General features: G+C 42.9%; 1 protein-coding gene across 5 annotated transcripts in view; it reads left to right on the top strand.

The window, feature by feature from the left end:
* DAB1 (DAB adaptor protein 1) overlaps window positions 1-26,410 on the top strand; it is a 380,571-nt gene that overhangs the window by 110,046 nt on the left and 244,115 nt on the right. For all 5 annotated transcript variants that reach the window (XM_084785547.1, XM_084785549.1, XM_084785550.1 and 2 more), the window contains exon 2: window positions 7,976-8,177. In XM_084785547.1, the coding sequence (XP_084641673.1) occupies window positions 8,111-8,177 (67 nt within the window). In that variant the 5' untranslated portion in view covers window positions 7,976-8,110. The remainder of the gene's footprint in view (window positions 1-7,975; window positions 8,178-26,410) is intronic.

Genomic DNA, 26,410 nt, shown 5'->3' on the forward strand with positions numbered 1-26,410 from the left:
TTGGTTTTGTGCTTTTGTATGTGCTTCCAGCACGATGCGCTGGGCCCTGTGTCTGGAGATCTTGTCATCCAACAGTGGTCAGGTAGGCTCCTACTCAAAGTCAAGTAGTGTGATGCCTGGGGAAGTAGACGCATAAGTATTAAAGATAAGAAATAAGGGGCCGGAGAGATGGCTCAGTAGTTGAGCACTGACGACTCTTCCTGAGGATCTGGGTGTGATTCGCAGTGTCTACATGGCAGTTCGTAACCATCTGTAATTCCAATTCCAGAGGATCCGATGCCCTCTTCTTAGAGCAAATAGGTCACATAGAAATGAGGCCAATTCCGGGGCCTCTGCCACTCTCCTCTAGACTCTGTAGGCACCATGCATGCATGTTGTGCATAGACATACATGCAGGCAAAACATTTATACATATATAAAATAATAAAAACTTTAAAAGATGGGGATTAAGACAGAAAGGGCAAGAAGGTGAGGGAGCACACTGAGCAGAGGGAATGAAAAGCCACCAGCGGTGGCGGCATCCACACCGTTTTGTTCATCTGGCTTCTGAAGGAACCCACCAAGACAGAAAGTTTCCCCATTTTGTAGATGAAGACATCGAGGCTGTGTGATTAAACAGCACATGCAACTAAAGCCACGTGGGCAGTCCCTAGAAGCCAGTGGTAGAGTCGGGCAGCGTTCAGATTCAGCCTCAGGACTGTTCGTTAAGTTTAGTGCCTGCCACTTTGTAATGGTGGCGTGAAATCAGAGACCAGGGTTTAGTATTGTAAGCAATGGCAAGGTGGATTGAGGGCTGTACTGGCTGCCTTCCTGTCTGTTTTTCTTTTCTTAAGTTTTTGGATTTTGTTATTAGTTTTTTTGGTTTTTTTTGTTTTTTGTTTTTTGTTTTTTGGGGTTTTTTTTATTGTTTTGTTTTGTTTTTTTGGGTTTTTTTTGTTTTGTTTTTGCTTTGTTTTGTTTTGTTTTGTTTTCCCCCAGATAGGGTTTCATGTAACCCAGGCTGGCTCAGATTTGCTGTGTAGCTGAGAGTGGCCTAGGATTATTGGTCTTCCTGCCTCCGTCTTCCGAGTGCTGGGACTGTACATGTGGTCTCATATCCCTTTAAGTCCCTGCATAGTTACATTATGGATTTTTCATAGTCCCAAAATATTTAATGAAACGGCCCTAAGCATGCCATGTGGCTCTTACAGAAACTTTTAATACTACTAAAACCTGTTTCTGACTTTGTTTAACTTTAAGTTTGATTAGACAAATGTGTATTTCAGTGTCATTGGCTTCTGGAAGCTGCAGACATGTGAACGGTGGCCCCTGCCTTCGAGGAGGCATTGTACTTTTGCAAAACACACTTCCTCCGAATTCACTTGCTTCCATTCATGTCAACATATGGAATTAATTTCATTATTCCATTTTAAAAATAAGGAATCTGATGAACTTTATACATAGCTTAATTCTAGATTTTTCCCCATAAAAGTGAAACTAACAGATATCTAATAGCAAGGTATCATTTATGTTTTACATTAGATTTGAAAAGGAGAAATATGTTTTGCTTGTAAGCCATTTTAAGTGAGTGTGGCCTACCTCCACTGGGCCTTCTTTAATGCTGTGCTACTTTGGGTCAGCAGGATGACTCATAGGGGAGCAGTGCTTACTCTGCAAGGCTGGTGACCTGAGGTTAGTGCCTGGAAACCGTGTAAAAGTGGAAGAGAACCGATTTCATGAATTTTTCCCCTGACATCCACATGTGTGCTGTGACATGTGCACCTCCTCATCTCTCTCTGTCTACCCCCCGCCACAAACATACACAGAAACATGCAAATAGTCAGACAGACACACAGGTATAAATAGAAAAAGAAGCCATTTCTTCTGCTGGTACTATGTACTGGGTTCTAAGCCTATATATATATATATATATATATATAGTGTGTGTGTGTGTGTGTGTGTGTGTGTGTGTGTGTGTGTGTAAAATGGAAATCTCAAAATTGGCAAAAAAAAATCAAGGAATATGAGTTCAGTTAAGCCTTTTCCTTAGGCTTATAATGGTAGTGTTTTATCTCATGTGACTTGTGACGTGTAGACATCATATTTAGATATTACAGTCATGTGCCTTTGCATGCAAATAATTTTCTTCTGGATCATTTCAAGGTAATCTAGACTTCTTGGCCTTTTACTTCTAAATATTTTATGTATGTCCCATACCATAGACATATTCTCTTATATAATCTTAGAAAAGTTGTCAAATAAATTTAACAGAGACACAGCAATGTTACCTAATATAGTTTTAATTGTCACAAAGATTCCCACTGTGGTATGGCTTTTCTCCTCACAACAGAACCCTGAACATAGATCATACTTTTTGATGTGTTTAGTTTCTTTCCATCTAAACTTCCTGTAACTTTTTTTGTAGTTTATTGCAGTTTTGGAGAACATAGCTGTTTCTTACTGCCTCCCAGTTTGAAAGCTGAGCCAGTTTCTGGCCAGGAGGCTTAGCAGGGTCTGAGATGCTGCATTTTCAGGCTACGCCTCTCTTATGTCTTCTGTGTTGACATGTATCTTCCTAATTTAACCGAGGTTGTTCAATTTCTCTATTGCACAATTATAAATTTCCCCCTCGAAACCCATAGATTAAGTGGGAAGACACTTTAAGACCTGCAAAGTCCTGTTCCTCATCAAATACTCCCAGATCTACAATTGTGCAAGATTAGTATGAGACTAGTCTCTACTCTGGTGGCTGCAAAGTGTCAGTGTAGACTTGCTGGGCTCCCTCGTTGCTATCAGTCCATGGCAGCATCCACTCTGTCCAAGACACCTCCCTCTTGTCCCCTTTGTTCATCTGTGTTGGGCATGCACAGCATGGCTCCAGGGATTTGGACCGGACTGGGATGGTGAGGGAATAAAGAAACAACAAACGCAGAAACACGAAAAAGCGAGATTCAAGTGGAGCGGGTGCTTAAATGGAGCCTGGAAGCTCAGCAAGTCTCTTCCATAAAGTTGAACAGAGAGGCAGGGCTATGAGTACTGCTGAACAAGGAGCTGAGGTTATTGCAGGAGGCGGGGTTTATGGGAGATGAGTAGAAGCAGCATCTTTAGAGGACCACTTTAGGCTGCAAATATCCAGGAGGTAGGGAAGCTTTGGAGGACATTTTCTTCACATACTGTCAACACTTGGTCCCTTGAGGAACGTTTTGTGTCCCTCTGAGCCCTAGATTATGGGGTCCTTGACATGGTTGTGCCTATGATAACAGCATGCGTCAACAGGACTTTATTCACATGGGGTGGGGGGGCTACAGGTATGGAGTTATGGATTTAATTGTGCACGCTCTTTCTGCCCAAGATGTAGTGTCTGCAGTCCAAGTGCAGGTTCCTGAGTGACTTGATATGTCTTTCCTGTCCCATCTTTCCTGAGTGACTGGCTTCGTCTTTCCTGCCTGGTCTTTCCACAGTCAGGGTTATGATTCCCATGCAATGCACAGCTGAAGTCACCGGCTTCACCTTTTGACGACCCCCAATTCCCACGCCTGTTGATTGTCAGCCGTACAGAACAGTGTACAAATTCTACAAAGAGCTGCCCACTGTCACCCTTTGCCAGATCACTTCAACCTGCCACCCATCACTGTACTATCCAGCCCCTCTTGGATAGGAATCGTCACTCTTTTCTGGCTTGTCTTTCCTGTCCCTGAAGGGGAAAAAGAAAAACCTCTCAGACTTAGTTAGGTCTTTTCTCATAACAACAAAAGGTGGTCTGCTGTGAATATCAACCTGGCCTTGTTATGGGGCCACTTGCTTTTACCTTCAGATCTCTCACACTTTGTGGTGCAGTTCTTAATTTATGTGTGAGGAAGCCGAGGCTGCTTGTCTGTACCTTGCAAACATTTGTTCCTCGCTGACACGGCCAGTTTCATCTGCTTATGATGTGGACAACACCAAGGAAGATGTCCTACAGTGCCAACCACAGTGATAGCTGGGTTCTGTTTCCAGTGCCACACATACAGAATCCCAGTCCTGAATAATGTCTCCAGATTTCCAGGTGCTCGGTGTCTCATTCTTCTAGAAGGGAAAAATGTACCCTTCTTGGCATGTCATCTAAGACTTGTATCAAGCTGAGGCAATTTTGTTATGATTTTTCCATTGAGGTGCAAATTCCATAGCATAACCATTTAAAAGATATTTTCATTACACTTATCAAAGATGATACTTGCAAGCACTAGCCATCAATCCCCATCTAGTTCCAAAATATTTTCATCACCCACAAATGGACATTGTCTCTGTTGAGCAGTCTCTTTATAATCAACCTCATCCGAGCAACCACTGATATGCTTGGATGGCTTTAGCGATCTTGACCACTTCCTAGAAATGAAACTCTACACTAAGCAGTCGTCTTTGTCTGGCTCCTTTCTCTTGGCCAATGTTTCCATGTTATACCTTGTGCCACTGCTGTGCTCATTTTAACAGCTGAGCAACAGCCCATGACACAGAAAGACCACGTGTTCCTTAACCATTCTTTCATGCATGTGCAATGAGAAGTGAGTAGGAGTCGAGAGTGGCTTGTGCTTCATCCTAACATGTAATCTTGGACAAGCTTCTCACGTAGCTGTGTCCCAATTTTCTCATTTGCTGAAGAAAAATATAATATCTAACTCATCACACTGATGAAATAATTGAATAAAAAAATGTCTGAAAAGTTAATAGCCCCAGTAAGCCATTTTATTGCAGAACTCTATGGTGGAGCAAGAAGATATAAATTTGCATTTTAGTATGTGTTTTAGCTTGTGTTTGTGCTATTAGAATTACCTGCTTTGTTTTCCAAGCAGAGGCATATCCTCTTTTTTTTTTTTTTCTGTTTTGTGGTAGGGTGGGTTTGGTCCCCACGCCATTGGCTCCCCAACATGGGATGTTACGTTTCAGAAGGAGTTCACTAGAGAGTATGTCTGTAGTGGAATGTTACATAATTCACATTTAGACTTGAAGAGCTCATTATAAAAAAACCTGACACACTTCAGAAATATTAAATTACTACAGATTGTGTGGAGCAAAGAAACATTATTGAAGCATTTCAAAATTCCAGACGAGCCTGAATTTAACTGATAGAGTTTCACAGCTTTTACTGGGGAAAATGATTTGAGTTGTCACATGGTTTCTGGCCCCGAAGGACTTTAATCTCCTTAATTACAAAGAAATGAATTTCCTAAATAATTTGGAGTTACTTCACAGAATTCGCTCAACCTCTGGCTTTTGGAAAATTAAAGCGGGCGGCAGCCCCTGCTGTGTGCATTCACCACCACAGCTTCCTACGTTAAGTTTCCATTCCAAAGGCTCTGGTGTGTCCTGTCACTACTGTTACAGGGACATACTTCAGAGACTCACAAGTAATGCTCGTGGTCCTCGAACCTGTCACATCTTTCGAAATGACAGACTCTAGATACCTAGGGGAAACGGTGGACAGAGAGAAACGAGCCATCATTTTTCATACAGTAGCTTTTGAGAGTCTTTGAAATGATATAAACCCAGGTCTATAAGCTCCGTTCTGTATTTAGGGATTAGGCACCTACTGTATACAGCACCACTAGAATGGGAAGATCTGATAACCAGCCACTTCCTGTACTTTGTTCATCCTAAGAAAGCTGACTTACGCTGTCTCAGTTTCCCCTAGACACATGGTCTCATACCAGGCATGAGGTCTTGATCAAGCCAGACAAGAAGCTATGACCTCTTATTTGTGAAGTGCTTGCCAAGAGGGTAGCCATCTTTCAGTCCCGTGACATGTGCGCTCTCAGCTCTGTAGTAACTTCATCGATTGGGCAACATCAGCTCCACCATCCAGGTAAAGAGACCCAGAGGCAGGAAAAGCTCAATGGCGTCCTCACTGTCACAAGGCTTGGCAGCCGTCGAAGCTCTGGACTCAGCCAAAAATGGCATAGATGAAAGAGACGCCACTTTAATAGAGAACTCAGGATGTTTCCCAACCGGACTGTCTTTTTGAAGTGAGCCTCAAGGGGGATTGGATGAATGTCAGGGCAGCCCCAACAAAAGAGAACTGGTGACAAGAGGAAGCACAGGGGAGGGGTGGGAAGGTGACCCCCAGTGAGTCATCTCCTTGCCAGGCTCGACTTTCCTTCCATTCACTAGCTCACTGCATGTGACAAGCCTTCCGCCCATTAAAAATAAAGGGGAATTCATCCACTCGTGTTTGTGCTGCACGTGTTTATAGGGGTTCTTTCCACCTTGCGTTCGACAAAAGTATTGTTGTGCAGGATCCTGCAGATCCTGGATGCTAATCCTGCGTGCAGCTTTAATGAAAGTAAAGCAAATAGAAACGCTCGTTCCTCTGTGCCCCAGCATGCCTTGTGCTTCTATCTTCTCTGGCTCTGTTCATCCATGAGTCTTGCTGTCCTCCACAGGACTGAAGCTAACGCTGCTTTTACTTCTTTGGGGACTGGCAGCGGGCCTTGACTATTTCTTCCTGGCTGCAAGAGTTGCACGGTGTTTGTTTACACCCAGTCTATACTCAAGTCTAGTAAATACTTATTGCAATAAGAGGGTAGATATTAAGAGCATGTCAGTAAGTGACTCTGTTGTCTCCTACGGGATATGTCTTTCGAGAGAAGGAGTTGGTATGTAGATATTGCCACAAAGATGGCAAAGACATTCTCATTTTTAACGTGTGGTTCCAGAAAGTTCACTCGACAAAGGCAATTAATCTCATTTCCTTACCCGTCACCTTAGTTCCTCTAATTCAAGTGCTTATACACAGAGATAGTGTCCTTTGGAAAAAAAAAATAATTAGGTCATTAAAAAATAAATCTAAGCAGGTATCTTTGGATAAGATGGACATTGCCTCACAATTAAGTTGTAATGTAATTTTATATGGCTTTCATATTAGGCCTTATAGTTAAGCCATCTTTAATTGTCATGATTAAGAGGGTTAGATCATCATTCTTTTTGAGCTGCAACTGGCATTCAAGGTTAGTGCACTTAGATTAAACAGTTCCAATTCTGTGGAATGAGCTAAAATTGGTTGCCCTGCTTCAAGAACCATTTCTAGTAGCTTTTCCCTTAATATTGAAAGTAGATAACCAGTGAGGTGATTATTCTCAGTGGAGTCTCAGCTACCACGATCCGGTAGGGGCTAAGGAAAAAAAAAAACTATTGATAAAGGCAGTACATTTATTCAATTTAAATGAGATCTAAGGTGATAGCACATGTGCAGCTCTGAGGTCAGAGTGTAGAGTGCCTGGTAAGTGCATAGTGCATGCTGGCCTTAATTGAAGTGTCTGTGTTGTTCTAATCATTGCCACTCTCCTGTAATGACATCTATTCTTCATAGTACTCAGTACTGTGCAATACGTGCTTAGGAGAGACTGCATGAAAAAAAAATGTGTGTCTCCCTCCCCGGTCTCTTTTCCTTTCTTTCTCCACACTAAATGCTTGTCTGCCCTTATAGCTAGGGGAAAAGCTGACATCAAAATTGGCTTGCTGCGAAGTTTCTCAGCCCCATTTGTCACCTTACCCTTGGAGCCCAATTGCATGTCAACTCTGGGTCCCCTCTGATGCCTGCCAGTGAGGGACAGACTGCAGGTCACTCCCCTATGATCTGCCTTAGCTGCCCAGGCTCTGATCAAGCTCAGCTGATGGATGGGCGGCCCCCTTGTTGGAAATGTCTCCACGGGGCTGATCAAGAAATATGTCTGTGATATTTTCTGGGTGGCATCCAGTGCTTGGCCATCAGGAACATGGGCGACAAAGAGCTGGAGATTGCTGCTTTGGACAATTTAAGTTTCTTAACTTGCAAAGAATGTGCTTATTCCCATTGTGGTATAAGCCTCATCCATGGCCTCATGAACACAGGCTCAGCCAGACAAAGTGTGTCAACAAGGCTAAGATGTTCTTGCTGTTTTGTGTTTGCGGGTCCTTTTCCTCAAATTTCTACTGGGTCCCAGAAGGACCAGGATTCTGAATGCTCTCTTGCTTTGATTTGCAGCACTCCAACAGAGTGAATGACATGCACAGCGTGGGCTGTCCTTTCTGAAGGGAGGAGCCTTTCTCTTGGAGAGGATCCTCAATGAGCCTGGCCAAGGCCCGGGGTCTGTGTGAAGAGGACTAAGGATTAAGTAGGATGTCAACTGAGACAGAACTTCAAGTAGCTGTGAAAACCAGCGCCAAGAAAGACTCCAGGAAGAAAGGTAGGGGCTGACTCTGCGCCCTTCACGAGGCTACTTTTCTGTGTAGTAACAAAGTTAACTCTAGACGGGTCCAAACACATAGCTGTGTAAATCGTTCTATTTTTTATGATGATTTTGTGCTCAGATTTTGATGGCTATTATTTTCCAGGTACAATGCCAAGTTGCCTTTGTATTATAGAAGGCACTTTGGGTATGGCTTTTAGCCATTTCTCTATCGAGGTCAACCCCTGTTGTGCCCAGTCCTCAACTCTGTTCCCAGTTCTTACTTTCTGCCTGTTGCATTTTGCTTTTGTGTATTGCTGTGGTTCTTGACCTCTGGCCACTCCCAAGGGCTGACGAGAGCGGACTGTAGGGCCCATCCACAGTACATGCCCGGCATCTGCAGACTGCGCTGCTAATGAGTTTCCAGGCAGTGCTGGTCCAGAGGCCACACTGGGAACCACGGGGCCATCAACAGAAAGCCTGTTCTTACTCATTGCCTTTCCTACACGGATCACTGCCCGTTGTCCAGGCTGGGTTTTCTGCAACCTCCTGAGAGAGGCTTTTCTCCATCCCCACTGGAGTTGGCCGCTTGTTTGTTTTGCTTCAGTTGCGCTTTGATAGTGTCTCACTCTGTTTAAAATGCCTTGCGTTGTTATGAGTCATCTTGAGTAGTAACTCTTAGAGCTAGAGCCTGCGTTCACCCCAGGACCCTCAGTACATGCAGAGTACTTAAGAGGAGGTACACATGTAACTCATGATGAAGGTTAACATGTCCAGTGTCGTTTACAAATATAATTCTCTCTTCATGCATCCGTGGCCTTATGAGTATGCCTTTTGTTAAGTGTGTGCCCCTTGGTGGTTAGAAGTGTGTGCATGCTGTGTGTGTGTGCGTGTGTGTGTATGAATCTTTATGTGGTCTATGAGTTGTATGTGTTGTGCATACATGTGTTCATGTGTTGTATGTGTATAGTGTGTGTATGTGTTCCTGTGTGCATGTGTGTGAATGAATATGTAGTCTGTGAGTTGTATGTGCTGTGCATACATGTGTTCATGTGTTGTATGTGTGTAGTGTGTGTGTGTGTTCCTGTGTGTGTGTGTGAATGAATATGTGGTCTATGAGTTGTATGTGTTGTGCATACACATGCGCATGTGGTGTGTGAGTGTGTGTGTGTGTGAGTGTGTGTGTGTGAATGAATATGTGGTCTGTGGGTTGTATGTGTTGTGCATACACATGTGCATGTGGTGTGTGAATGTGTGTGAGTGTGTGTATGTGTGTGTGTGTGTGTGAATGAATATGTGGTCTGTGGGTTGTATGTGTTGTGCATACACATGTGCATGTGGTGTGTGAGTGTGTGTATGTGTGTGTGTGTGTGAATGAATATGTGGTCTGTGGGTTGTATGTGTTGTGCATACACATGTGCATGTGGTGTGTGAGTGTGTGTGAGTGTGTATATGTGTGTGTGTGTGAGTGTGTGTGTGTGAATGAATATGTGGTCTGTGGGTTGTATGTGTTGTGCATACACTTGTGCATGTGGTGTGTGAGTGTGTGTATGTGTGTGTGTGTGTGTGAGTGTGTGTGTGTGTGAATGAATATGTAGTCTGTGAGTTGTATGTGCTGTGCATACATGTGTTCATGTGTTGTATGTGTGTAGTGTGTGTGTGTGTTCCTGTGTGTGTGTGTGAATGAATATGTGGTCTATGAGTTGTATGTGTTGTGCATACACATGCGCATGTGGTGTGTGAGTGTGTGTGTGTGTGAGTGTGTGTGTGTGAATGAATATGTGGTCTGTGGGTTGTATGTGTTGTGCATACACATGTGCATGTGGTGTGTGAATGTGTGTGAGTGTGTGTATGTGTGTGTGTGTGTGTGAATGAATATGTGGTCTGTGGGTTGTATGTGTTGTGCATACACATGTGCATGTGGTGTGTGAGTGTGTGTATGTGTGTGTGTGTGTGAATGAATATGTGGTCTGTGGGTTGTATGTGTTGTGCATACACATGTGCATGTGGTGTGTGAGTGTGTGTGAGTGTGTATATGTGTGTGTGTGTGAGTGTGTGTGTGTGAATGAATATGTGGTCTGTGGGTTGTATGTGTTGTGCATACACTTGTGCATGTGGTGTGTGAGTGTGTGTATGTGTGTGTGTGTGTGTGAGTGTGTGTGTGTGTGAATGAATATGTGGTCTGTGGGTTGTATGTGTTGTGCATACACTTGTGCATGTGGTGTGTGAGTGTGTGTATGTGTGTGTGTGTGTGTGAGTGTGTGTGTGTGTGAATGAATATGTGGTCTCTGGGTTGTATGTGTTGTGCATACACTTGTGCATGTGGTGTGTGAGTGTGTGTATGTGTGTGTGTGTGTGTGTGTGTGTGTGAATGAATATGTGGTCTATGAGTTGTATGTGTTGTGCATACACATGTGCATGTGGTGTGTGTGTGTGTGTGTGTGTGTGTGTGTGTGTGTGTGTGTGTGTGTGTTACCCCTGTGGTTTCAGTTCCCCTCTCATCTTCTCAGCTGCATGCAAGGGGATTAGAAGAGCTCTTTCAGGACTTGAATCTGATGCCCTTGGCTTCTCTGCGCAGGCAGTGATTTGTTGGAGACATCACCGCGCCTGCCTACTCATGTTTTGGGATGGCATCTGTCTGGCACCTGAGAAGCATAGGGCATTAAGTGGAGTACATCCTCAGCTCCTGGGCTGTCAGGACTCCAGCACTAGCTATAAATTTTGTTTGATGTTTATTTGAAACACAAATATTTTGGAGACAGTCTATTTTATTGTCCAAAACTTCATGTAAACCTTCTTTTTTTATGCCTCCAAGTCTGGGAATAATAGACAAAAAGCAAACGGGCAAGGGAACAGGTCTTGAGAGACTGCTGCATGGGGAGGTGGTTGTAAAGTCTGGTAGGTTCTAGAATTGAAATGCTTTTGCATTAGAAACTGACAAGTTATATTTTTGCTTCAAAATTAGCCTTCCCACTAAACTTGCGCTCTTGAATGTTTAATGCCTTAAGCTTTTATATTTTTTTTTGTCTTGATTTTAATGTGCAAGATTCAGGGTCATCCTGAAAAGAAGATTGTTAGGTTTAAAAAAAAACCAGTAGTTAAAGGATTTGGGCCTGGGTCGGAGGGAGAAGGCCACCCTTTGACTTCCTCTTCATCTCCTAAGACTCTTCATCACTAACATTAAATATTTTGAAGTGTGGACAGGCAGGCCCAAGTTCATATTCTGACTATGTTACTTCCGGCATACCTGACCTTAGACCTTTAGTTCACCTCTCTGGCCTCATTTTCCTCTCCTATAAAATAAGGTGTGCTAGCATATACTCAATGGCTTACTATGTAGGTTAATTTAAGTAAGACAAATAAGCATAGAACTTGGCATATATTAAACATTCAACAGAAATTGGCAGTTTACTTTTTGTTGTTTTTCTCTTTCTTTTCTTTCTCATCTCATTTTCTCTGGTCTCTGTTATCTTTCCATCACTCAGTTTTATTTTCTATTTCTGCGTCACATATCTTGCAGTAATCAGCTTGAGCCTCCCTTACAAATAACAGATTGAATGGCTTAAAGCACAAATGTATTTCTTACTGATGGGTATGCCAGAAGTCTAAGAATAAGATCCTAACAATTCCTGTCCTCCTGAAAGCTCTCTTCCTCACTTGTCAGTGGCCACCTTCTCACTGGGTCATGCAGAATACAGAGCCACATCCTCTTCCCTTCTCTTTCCTTCCGTTTCCCCTCCCTGCCTCTCTTCTTCTTTCTCTCCTGCTCTCCCTCCTCTCCTCTCATCCTACCACCTTCTCTCCTCACCACCTCCTGTCTCCTTCTACTATTATTACTGTCTTAAAGGTCCCACCATCATTTCAGCTAGCACCTTTGTCTGTCTGTCTGTCCGTCCGTCCGTCCGTCCGTCCGTTCCGTCTGTCTATCCATTCACTCGTCCATCCAAAATACCATCACACTGGGTTTTGTTTTGTTTTTAAGGTTTATTTATTATGTATTCAATGTTCCGCCTGCATGTACGCCTGCCTGCCAGAAGAGGGCACCAGTTTACATTATAGATGGTTGTGAGCCACCACCATGTAGTTGCTGGGAATTGAACTCAGGACCTCTGGAAGAGCAGCGTCAGTGCTCTTAACCTCTGAGCCATCTCTCCAGCCACACACTGGGTTTTAAAGCTTCATTTATATGGATATAGACGAAGCATGACTATTCAGTTTATAACAAATACTTCTTCATTCTCTTCTTTCCCCTTTTCTTTTTCTTCATCATCGTGATTATCATAATAACAGGTTTTTCTTATCATTTTATAGCAAGGAATCTTTAATCAATTTGTCCCAAGGAATGATTTTATAATTATTTTTACTTGTGCAACTTAACAAGCAATCTTTAGTCTATGTATATCAGTATAGACAAAAGTACCGTAAGGGCATATTAAAATACAAAATGAATGTGTAGTAACAATATTTATTCATTACTTTTAAGTATTTGATAATAAAATGATAAGCATTCTGTTAAGTAAATGCTGCTACTTGCTCAAAATAAATAAAAATCCTTAAGTACTTTATTTATTTTTCCTGTCATAAGGCTTTGGCTCAGTTTGTCAGTACTTGATAATAAAAACTGTCTTTATCTTCATTCTGGATCAATGAAAAAATATTTTAAATTATATTTAAGTGTAACATTTAGCTTTTACCAAAGGTTCATTACTATTATTTTTTATGCATTTTAAAAGGAAGCTGGATCTTAGTAAGTATCTATACTTGCTTCAGCAATGGTGTGTACTTTCTTCCACTGTTGTTGAAATCACTAGTAGCTTTTCTAACCTTTAGTCCTGAGTCAACTGTACTTGATCATAGTGTATTATTTTCTCTATGCTGTTGTGTATGATTTTTTCATTAAAAAAAATTTCTAAACCTATATTCATTGGTAGAATTGGCATATAGCTTTTTTATATATATTTTGGACTATTTTGTAGCTTGTATTATTCAGTTTAGTCCTCATATGGATGGTGACCAAAAGGAAACAATAAATAATCTATAGTCCGCTGTCTGTATCTAAGGGATTTCATTGGTAATACATGGTTGGAATTACATAATCTGTACAATTTCGTATCTTGGCTTATTATCTGCCATTACTTTTTATAATTATTATGTGATTTTATAAGATAAAAGAGTCACTACTCACCCACCCCCAGCGCGCACATATACACACAAGGTGGATCCTAGGAAAGACATTTTAATACCTTGCATTGTGCATGCAAAGAGGCCCTGTTGAATTTATCAGAAGCCTATTGGCCTCTGATAAAGTAGACTATAAAACCAAGCCAGGCAGTTTCAAATACAAACAACACAGGGCATATTTCTTCAAAGAATGCGTTTTGAGGCCAGCTGTGTGTGAGGCATACCACACACAGAGTATTCAGTATTTAAATGAGATATAGAAATAGTGAAGAAAAAAAAAAGTTGTTTCCTTCATTTTGTAGTTACTAGATTGCATCACAACACATCCAACTTGTCAAGCAGTGCCTGTCCCAGGAGCTGAATTTTATGCTGGGTCACAGGAAGGACATTTGTTTGTTCAGGTTCCTTACCTGCCATCAAAAAGAGAGTCAGTTGACTCAATTCTTGCTACTTGCATTCCCAGTGTTGGTGTGCCCCGTGGAAGGCTAAGATGAAAGGATAGGTCCCGTGACTAGGACACAGTGCTTCTGGGGGTCAGCACCTGGTCAGCACCACCACCATCTGGTACCTGAGTGTGTAGAAGGAATCACCAGCCTGGGTGCTGGAAAGAACTTGACTTTAATTCTAACTTCTCTCCATAGCCGCTGGGTACTGTAGGAGAGAGCCATGGAGTGTCTTCAAGCCTGGATTTATTTATCTTTAATGGGTTCCTATGTGCACCATTAGATAGGAGAGGTAGGCATTTGGCAGTTGCGGTGGCAGTGGGGCCTAGCAATGGTAATTTTCCTCTCTTGATCTTTCTGAGCCCATCATTGTCTCCTTTTTTAGAAACATCCTGTGTCCATGTTACAGGTGTATCCTTAGGCTAGCAGGTACACCTGTAGGCTAGCAGGTACACCTAGGCAACCACAGTGACAAAGACCCAGCTTTTTTTTTTTAAGTAATTTTTTTCAGATTACATCTCAATTGTTATCCCCTAATTTGTATCTTCCCATTCCCCCTCCCTCCCTCTTTCACCCTATTCCCCTCCCCTAGGTCTGTGACAGAAGGGGACCTCCTCCCCCACCATATGATCACAGCCTATCAGGTCTCCTCCTGGTAGCCTGCTTACCCTTCCTCTGAGTGCCACCAGGCCTCTCCTTTAAGAGGAAGTGGTCAAATATGAGGCACCTTTTCAGTAGGAGTTTCAAGTCAAGGCCCCACTATGATCTAGGAGGTCATCTGACAGAGGCCTCCACAACAATTGTGTCAAAATGTATTAGAATCCTGGCCCCTTTATGGTGAGGAATGATTTTGGTAAGGCCACAGTCAGGGTCCTTTCTAGTCAATTACACTTAGGAAATAACCTGTTAGTACTGGCTGACCACTTGGTAGTTTTTGTAATGGCGTCATATTCCTTACCCTTTTAGAACCACAGGACACAAAAGCATTATATATATATATTTTTTTTTCCTTTCGAGACAGGGTTTCTCTGTGTAGCCTTGGCCATCCTGGACTCATTTTGTAGACCAGGCTGGCCTTGAACTCACAGCAATCCACCAGCCTCTGCCTCCCGAGTGCTGGGATTAAAGACGTGCGCCACCACGCCCAGCTGGATTATGTTTTCAAGAGACTCTGTGGAGAGTCACACTGAGTGTTACTTCTGTCTACTGCTCCTGGCCTAGAGTAGTAAGGGGCGTACCCTGAAGTTCACTGAGACACTGTATTTGTGCTCACCCTCACGCCACTGGTTTTTTATTAGAAGCCTTCTGCTTCCTCCACTACCAAAAAGATGTAGAAATTATAACTCCTTTCCCAAGTTTGAAACATCAGAGACATTATTTCATTCTGTTCTTCATAGATGTTTACCTCCCTCCAGCCGTGAGCTCGGCTTATACTTGATGCCCTGAGAAGAGATCCTGGCTCTTCGCAGTCCGTACCACAGCAGGGGATTCTAGCCAAGGGAGGCATTCTGACTTCTTTTCCTGGAGAGAGAGATTTTCTACTTTTCTATTGTTGTTCATTTTCAATTTATTACTGTTTATAAAATAAAAAAAAACAATTACTTATATTCCAATTTTAATCCCAGCACTAGGCCATAGATAAAGCCCAAAAGGACTGCTGCATGTTTGAAGCCAACATGGTCGAACCAGAGCTTTAGAGCAGGACCTTATCTCAAAATAAAAATAAACACAAGTGGAACAATGCCTTTAATGTCTACGTACATCTACATGCAGTTGAATTCCCTAGATGGTGAGGCAGCATATAAAAAGGGTAAGAGGAATTAATGAACGGAGCAGGCAAAGCCTGGCTCCCACAGACGGGATCATGAGAGATATGATGAGTTGTAATAGTTATTGTTGCTTGTCACTTTGAAAGAATCTAGGATCGTCTGGGAAATGAGCCTCTGTTTGATTACATTAACTGAGGTGGGAACCCACCTACCATGGGTGGCTCCATTCCCTAGGTAGGGGACCTTGGACTCTATAAGAGTAATGAATGTGGGATGAGCACTAGTGTGCTTGCATTCACCGCTCTCTTCTGACTGCAAATGTAGTGTTACCAGCTCCTTCAACATCCTGTTGCCTCGATTTCCCGACTCTGATGAGTGATACCTTGACCCGTGAACTAACACTCCTTTGAGTTGCTTTTATTTGGGCATTTTACAGTAGCAATAAAAAGAAACTAACACACGAGCCCAGGCCACAATAAAGGAATAGCTCCTTGGCTGGAGAATCTCCAGCTCAACAAGTTCCAAACAACTTCTAGTTTTAGTATTAGCCCCAGGGATCTGCCTGCCTTTGTTTTTCCTCCAGCTGCTTGCAGTGAAGCCTTCTGGGAAGAGCTGGTGGCCTTCTTGCATGATGACCATTGCAGACAAGCACTCTGTAGTGAGTCCAACTCTTAGTTTGCCCCTTTGGGTATATAAGAATGTTATGTAAACCAGGAGACTTGTTCTGTTCCTATGGATTGTTGCAGTCTTTACGTTGTACACATTCTGTGGGGTTTTCCTGTGTCTCAGTGCCCGGAGATGTGGGGTGTGAAGTATTGCAGGCACTTTACTACTCGGGGGGCAGCAACATAGACACTGACTCAGGTAAACCTATGGCACTGTTCTGTCTTGGCAGTTGTTTGTTTGTTTGTTTGTTTGTTTTCAGAGTGAGCTAATTGTTCTCTACTGACTTTGAGATTTGCAAGCTTTAAAACTTCAAAGATTTTGTTACAATATGACATAAATTTCCCTGAGCTTCGTCAGTAAAGCTCCTGGATACAATGTTTGGAGGAAGCAGTAATGGTTTCAAGCAGTCTTTACGGTGAACCTGGCTATCCCATCTTATACCATGCAGCAGGAAGAGACCTCTGTGCCTTCTGTGGTCCTGAATTTGTTATAGGAAGCTGTGCTCCTTGTAGTTATTCCCTGCAGACAAACTCATCCACAGAGGCTGACTAGGAGCCCGAGCTTAAAGCCTCATTCTAGCTGGTCCCTTTATAAGAAGTGAGGGTTTCCTCAAATTGCCATTTGTCTCTCTAGCAGTGCAGTCCACAGGGCAACACACTAAACCCTTTGATATATGCTCCCAGATCCTTTCGTCTACCTCTCTTTAGCTGAATCACACTGAACTCTAGGTCCTAGGATGTGCCTCTGCTTGAACCCTGCTTGGATCATCTCTCTCATCCTGGGCACTTGTTACTCTCTGTCATACTCGAGATGCAGTAAGAATTGCTCTGGGCCATTATCCTTAACCTCTTGAGCCTCTTAGCATCCTCAGTTAATTAATCACTATTATCAGTATGTGTGACAAGTTGTATGTCTTTCCAACCCATTAATTCTTTATCTCTTAACTGCCCTCCTCCTAAAGGTACTCCAGGCTAGCTTTTATCTCTCATCTGGCATGTTTTCCAGTCCCCTAAGTAGTCCTGAGATTTCCTGTATTAGACATCTCCAACCTTGTGTTGATTTGATCAAGAGATTTGATCAGGCCAGTCTACTTAAAACCTGCAGTGAGAGGCTCCCGATGCCTCAGCTTATCTTACCGGCTAAGAAGCCTTGTGTCTCCGCCCTTCCTTCCCCTCCTTATCTTTCAATGCACATCTTTTTCCACTCTTCATAATTGTACTCTATATACAGTGGCTCAAGCAAATAAATTTCAATTTACTCACTCCACTGTGTTTTGTTTTGTTGTTGGTGGTGGTGGTGGTTTTTGTTGTTGTTGTTGTTGTTTGTTTTGTTGTTTTGTTTGTTTGTTTTTGCTTTTGGGTATTTGCATTTGCTTTTTCTTCTCTGAGGAACAAATTCCTTATCCTTTTCAAAACGAACTCCATGTATCCAGTTTCAAGTCAAATGTCACCCTCCCAGCCACCCAACCCTTCCCCCTGCCAGAAATAAATGGTGACCCACCCCACTCTGGGGCTCTCTAAGTACCCCTTACTAATAATCCTAATACATTATTTTAAGCAATAGTTTTCCTCTTTTTTTCACTCATGAGGCTCAAAGTTCTGAAGGATCAGGGGCTGTTTAGTTAGTCACTAATCTTTACCACTAAGCACTGAAGTGTTAAGTAATATGAATGCAACAGTGTTTATGGCATCTATAAAGGGGGGAAGCACTGAATTCTGACTCATAAGGTTCATCTGGCCCCACCCCACCCCCAGCTTTCCGTAGTTCCCACAGCACCTGGACCCACTCAGGTCACCACATTTGCTGCAGTTCTCACAGTCTCTGCCATCCTCTGTGGGTTCCTCACACAACATTTGGCACGTGGCATAGGCTCAGTAAATGCTTAGCGAGCAGGTTTTCATAAAGTATGCAGGGGAAGTATTTGCATAAGGAGAGAGAAAAACAAAGTAAAAAAAAAAAAAGAATATAAACATCTCTCATAAGAACTTTGCCTCCTAAGGTTCTTGCTGTGTGGCATTCAGAATTCTTGTCATCCCGAGAGCTACTTCTCCTGTCTGGATGTGTGTCCAATCATTTCTAGTGTTGTAATTTAGCACGATGTGGGCCATATTGGAAGTAAGAGCAATACGATTTGCCGTATTAGCTCGTCCTACTGCTTCATTAAGCTCAGTGTGCTGCCTCTGGCAGTGGCTGGGCCTGAATTCTGATGTTTGGAAGAACAAAGCCCTTCACATCAGCCCCGTAAGTCCCCCAGAGCTCTGCGCATCAGGTTAAGTGAATGCACCTTCCCAGAGTTAGAGATTCTGTGTCTTTGCACATAATCAACAAATGGCCCAGAACATGGGGGTTTGTTATTTCTGTGAGTTTGCTGAGCAGATGTCTCCAGGTGTGCTGGGATATCAGAAATCTCTCCTTCTGTCACACATCTTGTAGCATGGTCAGTGGACACCTGCTGCCTCCTAACTATGTCTACAGAGCCCATCAGGAGAACACCAGGTAGGTCAAAGGTGGGTTTGGGGGTGGGGGATGTCAGTGAACGGGGACCTACTGCCTGCTGGTGATGCAGCTAAGCTTTCTGGGTTTGTACTTGAAAAGAGCCTCCACCCACATGTTCCTGTCTTACAAGCGAGGCAGCTGAGCCTCTCAGAAAGATGAGCCTCTTACCTCACCTTTCCCTTCATCCTGGAGGGCGTTCTCTTGTCTCTTTTCTGCCTGTCATTGCCCACCTGATCTTCTCAGACCGGCCTCATTTTCCATTCCCACGAAGCTCTTCAGTGTTTCTTCACCTGTGATAGCAAGCCTTCCTTGCCCTGTGACTCTGAAGAGACTTTTTTTCTTTCTTTTTTTTTTTTTTTAGTGTTTTCTTGTTTCTTTTTTTTTCTCCTTTATTACTTTATTCTTGTTACATCTCAATGGTTATCCCAACCATTGTATCCTCCCATTCTTCCCTCCCTCGCATTTTCCCCTTATTCCCCTCCCCTATGACTGTTCCTGAGGGGGATTTGCTCCCCCTGTATATGTTCATAGGGTATCAAGTCTCTTCTTGGTAACCTGCTGTCCTTCCTCTGAGTGCCACCAGGTCTCCCCCTCCAGGGGACATGGTCAAAGGTGAGGCACCAGAGTATGTGAGAAAGTAATATCCCACTCTCCACTCTACTGTGGAGAGTGTTCTGTCCATTGTCTAGATCTGGGTAGGGGTTTAAGGTTTACTGCCTGTATTGTCCTTGGCTGGTGCCATAGTTTGAGCGGGACCCCTGTGCCCAAATCTACCTATCATAATGTTCTACTTGTAGGCTTCTAGGACCCTCTGGATCCTTCTACTTTGCCATTCTCCCATGATTCTCTCATCTAGAGTCCCACTAGAATGTCCTCCTCTCTGTCTCGGTTTCCTGGCAAGTGAAGGCTTTCGTGGGACATGCCCCTGAGACTTTCTTTCTTAAAGATCACATCTGCACACCTTTCTGTCCTGCCAGCTTCTGTATTAAGACAGGATTCCATGGCCTGTACTCTGTCTTCTGAGTGATTGTATCCCTTTAATGCTAGGAGTAAGAGATTAAGTTACCACAGGCAGAAAGGGGAGATGAGATTAACAGTGTGACTATTAAACAGTAACTTAAATTGTCATCACAAGGAGGCCTGGAGGGATGGCTCAGTGTTTCAGCGCACTTGCTGCCCTTTCAGAAGAGGCAGGTTAGGTTCCTAGCACATACCTGGTGGCTCACAACTGCCTGTAACTCCCATTCCAGGGCATCCAGTGCCTTCTTCTGGTCTCTACAGGTACCAGGTATACGTGTGGCACACACAATACTTTTAGGCAAAGCACACACGTACACACACACACACACACACACACACACACACACACACACAGAAATCTCATTTTTAAAAAGCTTCAAAAGGGAGCTATAGTTCGATAGCAGTATTTTCCAGATGAGGAAGTGTGAGCTCCTAAGCTGAGGATGTGTTCAAGGTGACCCGGCATGCATATGGAAAAGAGTCATCTTAAAAGTTGAGTCTAAAGGATTCAGTGCACAGTATTTATGCACTACTCCATTTGCCCGTCGCTCTGTAACACTGCTTTCCAGCAGTGATTATTGAATAAAGCCTCAGCAAAAGCTCAGGTCCCTGGGGCCTACTTCCTGCTGCAAAGCAGTAACTTTAGATTCTGTTTACCTTCATAAAGAACCTATTTGTCATCTTAGATTTCTTCCCTCCAATTTGGGAGCACCGTCATTCGAGTCCTTTGCCTCCCTTGGCTGGTCATCCTGCTCTAGGGAGAACTTGCATACTAATTGTTAAATCAGAGGCTGGAAAAGCCGTGCAGGAGCTCACATTGGACGGAGCCCAGCAGATGATGAATAGCAGACCTGAATCTTATCATGTATTTCAGGATGATGTACGGTACTGTTGGAAACTGCCTTTGACAAATGTGCACGGGAAGGGGAATTATCTTCAACAATGAAAAATGTCCTTATTATGTGATCCTAAAAAGGATCAAGACCCCTATCATTGGGAAGATGATCTTCCCTATATCCCTTATTAACAGCAGTGCAGAAGCATGTGTTAAAGACATGGGACGTTGTTCCGAGGCGGTGATGGATAACATGAGTGTTGAAATCGGGTCAGATGTAGAAAAGGCTGCTTGATGCTTGATAGCAGGTCCAAAGCTTTCAACTCACTAAGGTCTCTCTTAGCCCTTGTTTCATGAGCATGTGTGAGATTTGTTTTGTTTTTTTCCATCAGTAACCGATGGCTTTTAGTCAGGTCAATGCTACGGTATAGTAACGCAATGCTATCATATAGGCTGGTAAGAAATAAAACTAGGAAGGATAGCAGGCTACCAAGAAGAGACTTGATACCCTATGAGCATATTCAGGGGGAGGAAATCCCCCTCAGGAACAGTCATAGGGGAGGGGAGTAAGGGGAAAATGGGAGGGAGGGAAGAATGGGAGGATACAAGGGATGGGATAACCATTGAGATGTAACAAGAATAAATTAATAAAAAATTTTTAAAAAAAGAAATAAAACTATTTGCAGGAAGAAGACAAATCTGCAAGTCATTTTGAATCTTTATTTTCATTTTATTGTCACAAGTTGCACCCCTCTGTTGAACCTGTAAAAGTCAGAGATCTGGCAACTGTGGCCCACAGGCAGAAGCTGGATTTGAACCTGAGCAGTCTGCAATTCATCCCAAGCTTTGTTGATCATAGTGTCTTCGAGTGAAAACCCACCTGGGATTCAGACTAATGGACCACGGGGCAGATGAGTGTGTGTGGGAGGGCAGAATGGGCCCTGGCTGTCCGTCGTTTTCAAACTGGGGCATCACATGGACGCCTACTGCATTCATAGTTGACCTAGAACATGTGTTCTGCAAGCATCAGGTTGGACACATTTGGAGGAGATGATCCAGAAAGGTTAGTTGGTTCAATAATTGTAAAACAGTAACTTTGTTAACTACAAGGCTATAGGAGGATTTTTAACTCAAGTTTTCTCTCTCTCTTCCTATCCTCTAATTATCTTCCACTTTTTTTTTTTCACCTGGTTCCCATACGTGTTTAAAATGTATTATAAAGCCAGGCGGAGTGATGGCTCTAGAAGACTGAGAACAGACTTGGACTCAAGGATCTTAAACATGTGCCCTTAAAGGTGGAAAACCGTGAGGCAGCTGTAGTTACTTACAGTAAGCTGAACTCACATAGAAGAAGGAACCAATAATCCAAGGGCTTCCCAGGAGTTAGGAGATGCAAGTAAATGTCCTTGGAGTTCTGATTGCTGTTAGGCAGTTCAATGTATGCTTTGTGACAGACGTTGGCAACCCACTATCCTTCAGTATTCCCATGGCTGCTGTGAACAGCAGAGCACACCCTTTCCCCCAGAGACAGGCAGACCAACAGCTCAGGCATCTAGTCGAATGGTAACTTGTTTTGCCCTCCTTCCGCATACAAGTGCCTTGAAGTTAGTGTAGTTTATACATTCTGTATTATGCACCGGGCCTGGGACACATGCATTCCCTATGCATTTGTTGATCAGTAAACTAGCCTGCATTGTATAGGCAACTCCTTGGCCTTTGGCTTATGTTTTCCTAGAATCAGCCATTTATATTCCATTAGTTTTTCTTGGATGTTTTGAAGTAATCATTTCTTGTGGTTTCCCCTCCTGTTCTCAAAGCTATAGATTGCAAATAGATTTTGTATGATTTGCCAATGCAGATCAGTTTTAATGGCTGCCTCAAGTGCCCTGGGGAGCTTTTGTAGCCACAGCCTTCTCTTCAGTGAGCACAGCCAACACTCAAGTGCATTTTCTTCTGATGCTTTTTCCTGCACGTGAGTACGTGCACAGATCCATGCAAACATGTGTAATCAAATCCTAATGTGTATTTACCTCTATTATTTTTCACTAAACCTCTTCATGGAAGCTTCTCCCCTACAAATAAAAATGTGATTATCATTTTTAAACATGGTAAGTGATGTAATTGTCTTTGATCTTTACTCACAGAACCTCTGTCCTTATCCTTGTAGCAGTGTTGCCACTTTCCACTGGCCCTTTCTGTGATTTGTCAAACACCCCTCAAGGTATGTTGTATGTAGAACTGTTTTTGTAGTTGAAAATGTCCACCCCCTGCCCTTGAGTTGTTTCCTGAGGACCTTGTGGTGTGGCTGGGAAGATATAACTTTTCCTACAAGGAGAAGAAAGCTGCTCTGGGCTGCATGCCACTTAGCTGGACCCACCACACTAGTCTGGTGCTGGCATTAAGATTTAGCAACGGATACCGGTGAGCCTGAGTGCTTTGTGCAATTTGAATCTTCTAACCCCAGCTTGTCAACTTTAATACGCTGTCTCGGTGCCTTGATTTTTTTGGTTCATCTATTTTAATGTGATGAAATATAAAAATTGAGCCTACTTTTGTTTCCTTACAATGACTTTAGGGGATTTTAGCTGATAACCTATCCTTCGCTTCTCAGGGATTCGAATTTTAAACACCCCAAAATGTATTTTCCTGATATCTGCCATCAAGTGATTAGTGTAACTATTTAGTTCTGGTCTTCTTTCCTAATCTTGGTAGATTTATTTTCTCTTCTTAGAATTCTACTCTCACCCTCTCTGTCTGGGAGACTGGAGATGTCATTTAAACATTGCTTATTAGGATTCCATTATTTGCCTCATATACAGTCAGCTAAATCAAAAAGTCAGACAGTGTTTTTAAATTGCAAATTTAAATGACAATTTATAGACCAGGTCTACTGGAAATTTTCTGTCCTTGACATCCATCAATGCCTATGGGTGTGTAGTGTTATATTCTCTCTCTCTCCCTCCCTTTCCCCCCTCCCCAGCATGCATATTACACCAGAAAGATCAGAACTGCTTTCAATGAAATGAACTATAGATCTCAGTTGAAAGGAACTGTGGACAAATACCCAATCCCAGACCTTACTCAATTGCTAGTTCCTTCTTCCTACTTCCACCTTCCCCTTGTTTTTGCCTTAAAGAAACTTACGTTAGTTCACTTTATTTTAACGTGTTTTAAAAGCCCTGGTTCAGATTCATAAGAAATATATGTCCAGTGAGTACCAGAAAAATGCCAGCTTCCCGTACCTTAGTTAGTCTTCATTTTTTTTAAAAAAAAATTGATATCTATTGAATGTTAATTGTGCACCAGACTCTATTCTATTACTCCCCTTAACTCATGTAGCATGATCTTTATATATAAAAGATATATATATATATATATATATATATATATATATATATATATATATATATATGCTTGAAATTAACGAGAGGTGACTGTGAGTTACCGAGAGCTAAAGGTCAAGCCGGACAGAGCTTCTGCTTTTGCCTTAGAACGCTGCTGACCACAGAAGCCGGTTTTCATTTGCAGGGAAAAGATTTGGAGTCTGTGTGCTTTCTCTGTTTCATAAAAATGACAAGTTGAAAAGTCTTCTCACTATGCCTTGCTGAGTTTTAATTTTTAGCAGATTGGGTTAGAAGAGGCAGCTTTAAACCTTGAAATCATCTTCATTTATCGGTCCATTTTCTCTGGGATCAGAGTAGATTGGCAAAGCATTATGATCTTCCATTTCAGAGCTGAAGGATTATCCATTGCGATGGATGAAATCATCTCTGAAATCCTTCTGGAGTTGGTTGAGGGGTTGGTCCATTTCAGAAAAATGCCTGTGGTCCCAGGAACCTTACAGATGAAAATTAATGGGATAAAGTTTGCATCTTGAAGACCCGCATTTAAAGGGCGATCCCACTGCATTTATTGTATGAGACTTTTTTTTTTTTTTTACCTACAGCAAGAGCTAGAGTCTCCTTTCTCTTCGGTTTCTACTCTGCAGTCTCCAATGTCAAAGGCAGAGGCTCAGGTTTTATTCAGACATAGAAAGTAAAGTGACGGGAAGCTAAGTAGCCTTTCTCAGGCTGGTAGAGAGAGAATTCTTAGACTATAGTATACGTTTGTTTGTTCTGCATGAAGGAAGGAAAGAAGGAAGTGGGGAGGAAAATAGGTTAGGGGTCATCCTGCCAAAAAAAGGCAATTGGTTTTCCCCTTCAAAATGTGGGCAGAAGTGAGCTCCCACGGTTGCCTTCCTGTATACCCACTCAGGTGATGCCTCTTTGATCCCAAACTCCTTTAGATTTGAATCTTCAGGAGCCGCAACCGCTACCCACTTAATAGCTGTCCAGTGCCTAATATGTTAATGCAAATTAGCCTAGAAACGATGAAACCTTTGGGGATTTAATGAGCTGAGCTGGCACCTGTTTACTCAGCATTTGAACAGCATCTTTTGAGCTGCTTAAGCTAAGGGGGTGGCGTCAGATTCACTCTTTCAGGAGGATGGCTTGCTAAGGCATTTCTCTTCATCTTCCCTTGGCACACAGTTGGTTCCCTTTCAGATTCTGGAGATTCTGGCATAAAAGGCTTTGGAAGCTCCATACATAATGTCACATCTCCACGTCCCCTACCACACACCTTGCCTTAGACCCTGTAGATCCAGAAGATGCTCTGAGTGGTAGAGACAGCACAGGTATTCCAAAGGGCTGAGTGTGAACCCTCATCTAAGCATGGAGGAGCCCAGTGATGAGGCCACACAAGCTGCCTGGAGACTGTGCTGGCTCAGCGTACTGAAAAGAAGCAAACCTGGGGATGCTCAGTGAGGACCCAGGTGTGCTTTCTATGGGACCTGCCACATTATAGATGGCCCAGTCAGTATATGATGGCTGAGTAGGTGAACCTGGGCTGATGGGTGGTAGCAGGAGACGACCCAACCTTAAGCTTTGCTTCTGTATTTCTGAATCTGATGAGTAAATTTGGGTGATTACCATCAACTCACTCGGGTCCTTCCTTGTATGGGTTGAAACTCAGTTCCGATGCGTTTAATGCATAGCACATAGAAGTACACAGCCAACAGACATTCTAACAACTTCATTAATAACAACAACAACAAAAATAAGTAGTTTGATATTTCTCAATTTTCCAATGGATAAAGTGGAAACCGCTTTTGTCTACACACAAGGTTCTTATTGGAGCATGTGACCATCTGGCTCATGACTCAGCTAGAGGTAGAAGATGTCTTTGCTGTTGAGAACTTGTAAGGCCCAGGCTGTGGCCAGCCAGCAACCAGAGATTGAGTGCAGGAGGAAGAGATGTGCAGGCTCTCCTAGGCAGACACAGTGTCCCCTCTTTCCTGTGCCATTCCCCCTGAAAAGACTCGGAGTTTTCAGAGAGATCTTGGACTACATTTTTCACTTCTCCAGAGCAAGGTATTCATTGCAGATTGATTTTCATAATTCTCACGACCCTAACACCAAGCCTACTTTATCAACCAACCAACCAACCAATCAATCGGTCCATAAATAAACATGTATAAAATAGATCATTGTTTACTATTGATTGATATAATTTTTACAGTGGTTATTTTTTGTCCCATTATCATATCATCGTATCAATAAAAGACCTGGACACCTGTTAGTTTTTTTTATATGCCTCTACACTGGGGTTGGGCAGAAACTACCCCTCCCCAAAGCTAGCTTTTACCTCCCTGCCCCACATGCCATGCCAATTGTTCTAATAATTCCTAGCTGGACTACTCCCCATCCGATAGCCTATAAATAATCACATGATGTTTCTCATCTGTGCTGCATTCCTCCATCTCCCAACCCCAGAGCAGGCTCCTCCAGGCCACACAGTTAT

This window comes from Acomys minous (genome assembly GCF_964271855.1).
Source record: "Acomys minous genome assembly, chromosome: 6".
Classification (NCBI taxonomy): Eukaryota; Metazoa; Chordata; class Mammalia; order Rodentia; family Muridae; genus Acomys; species Acomys minous.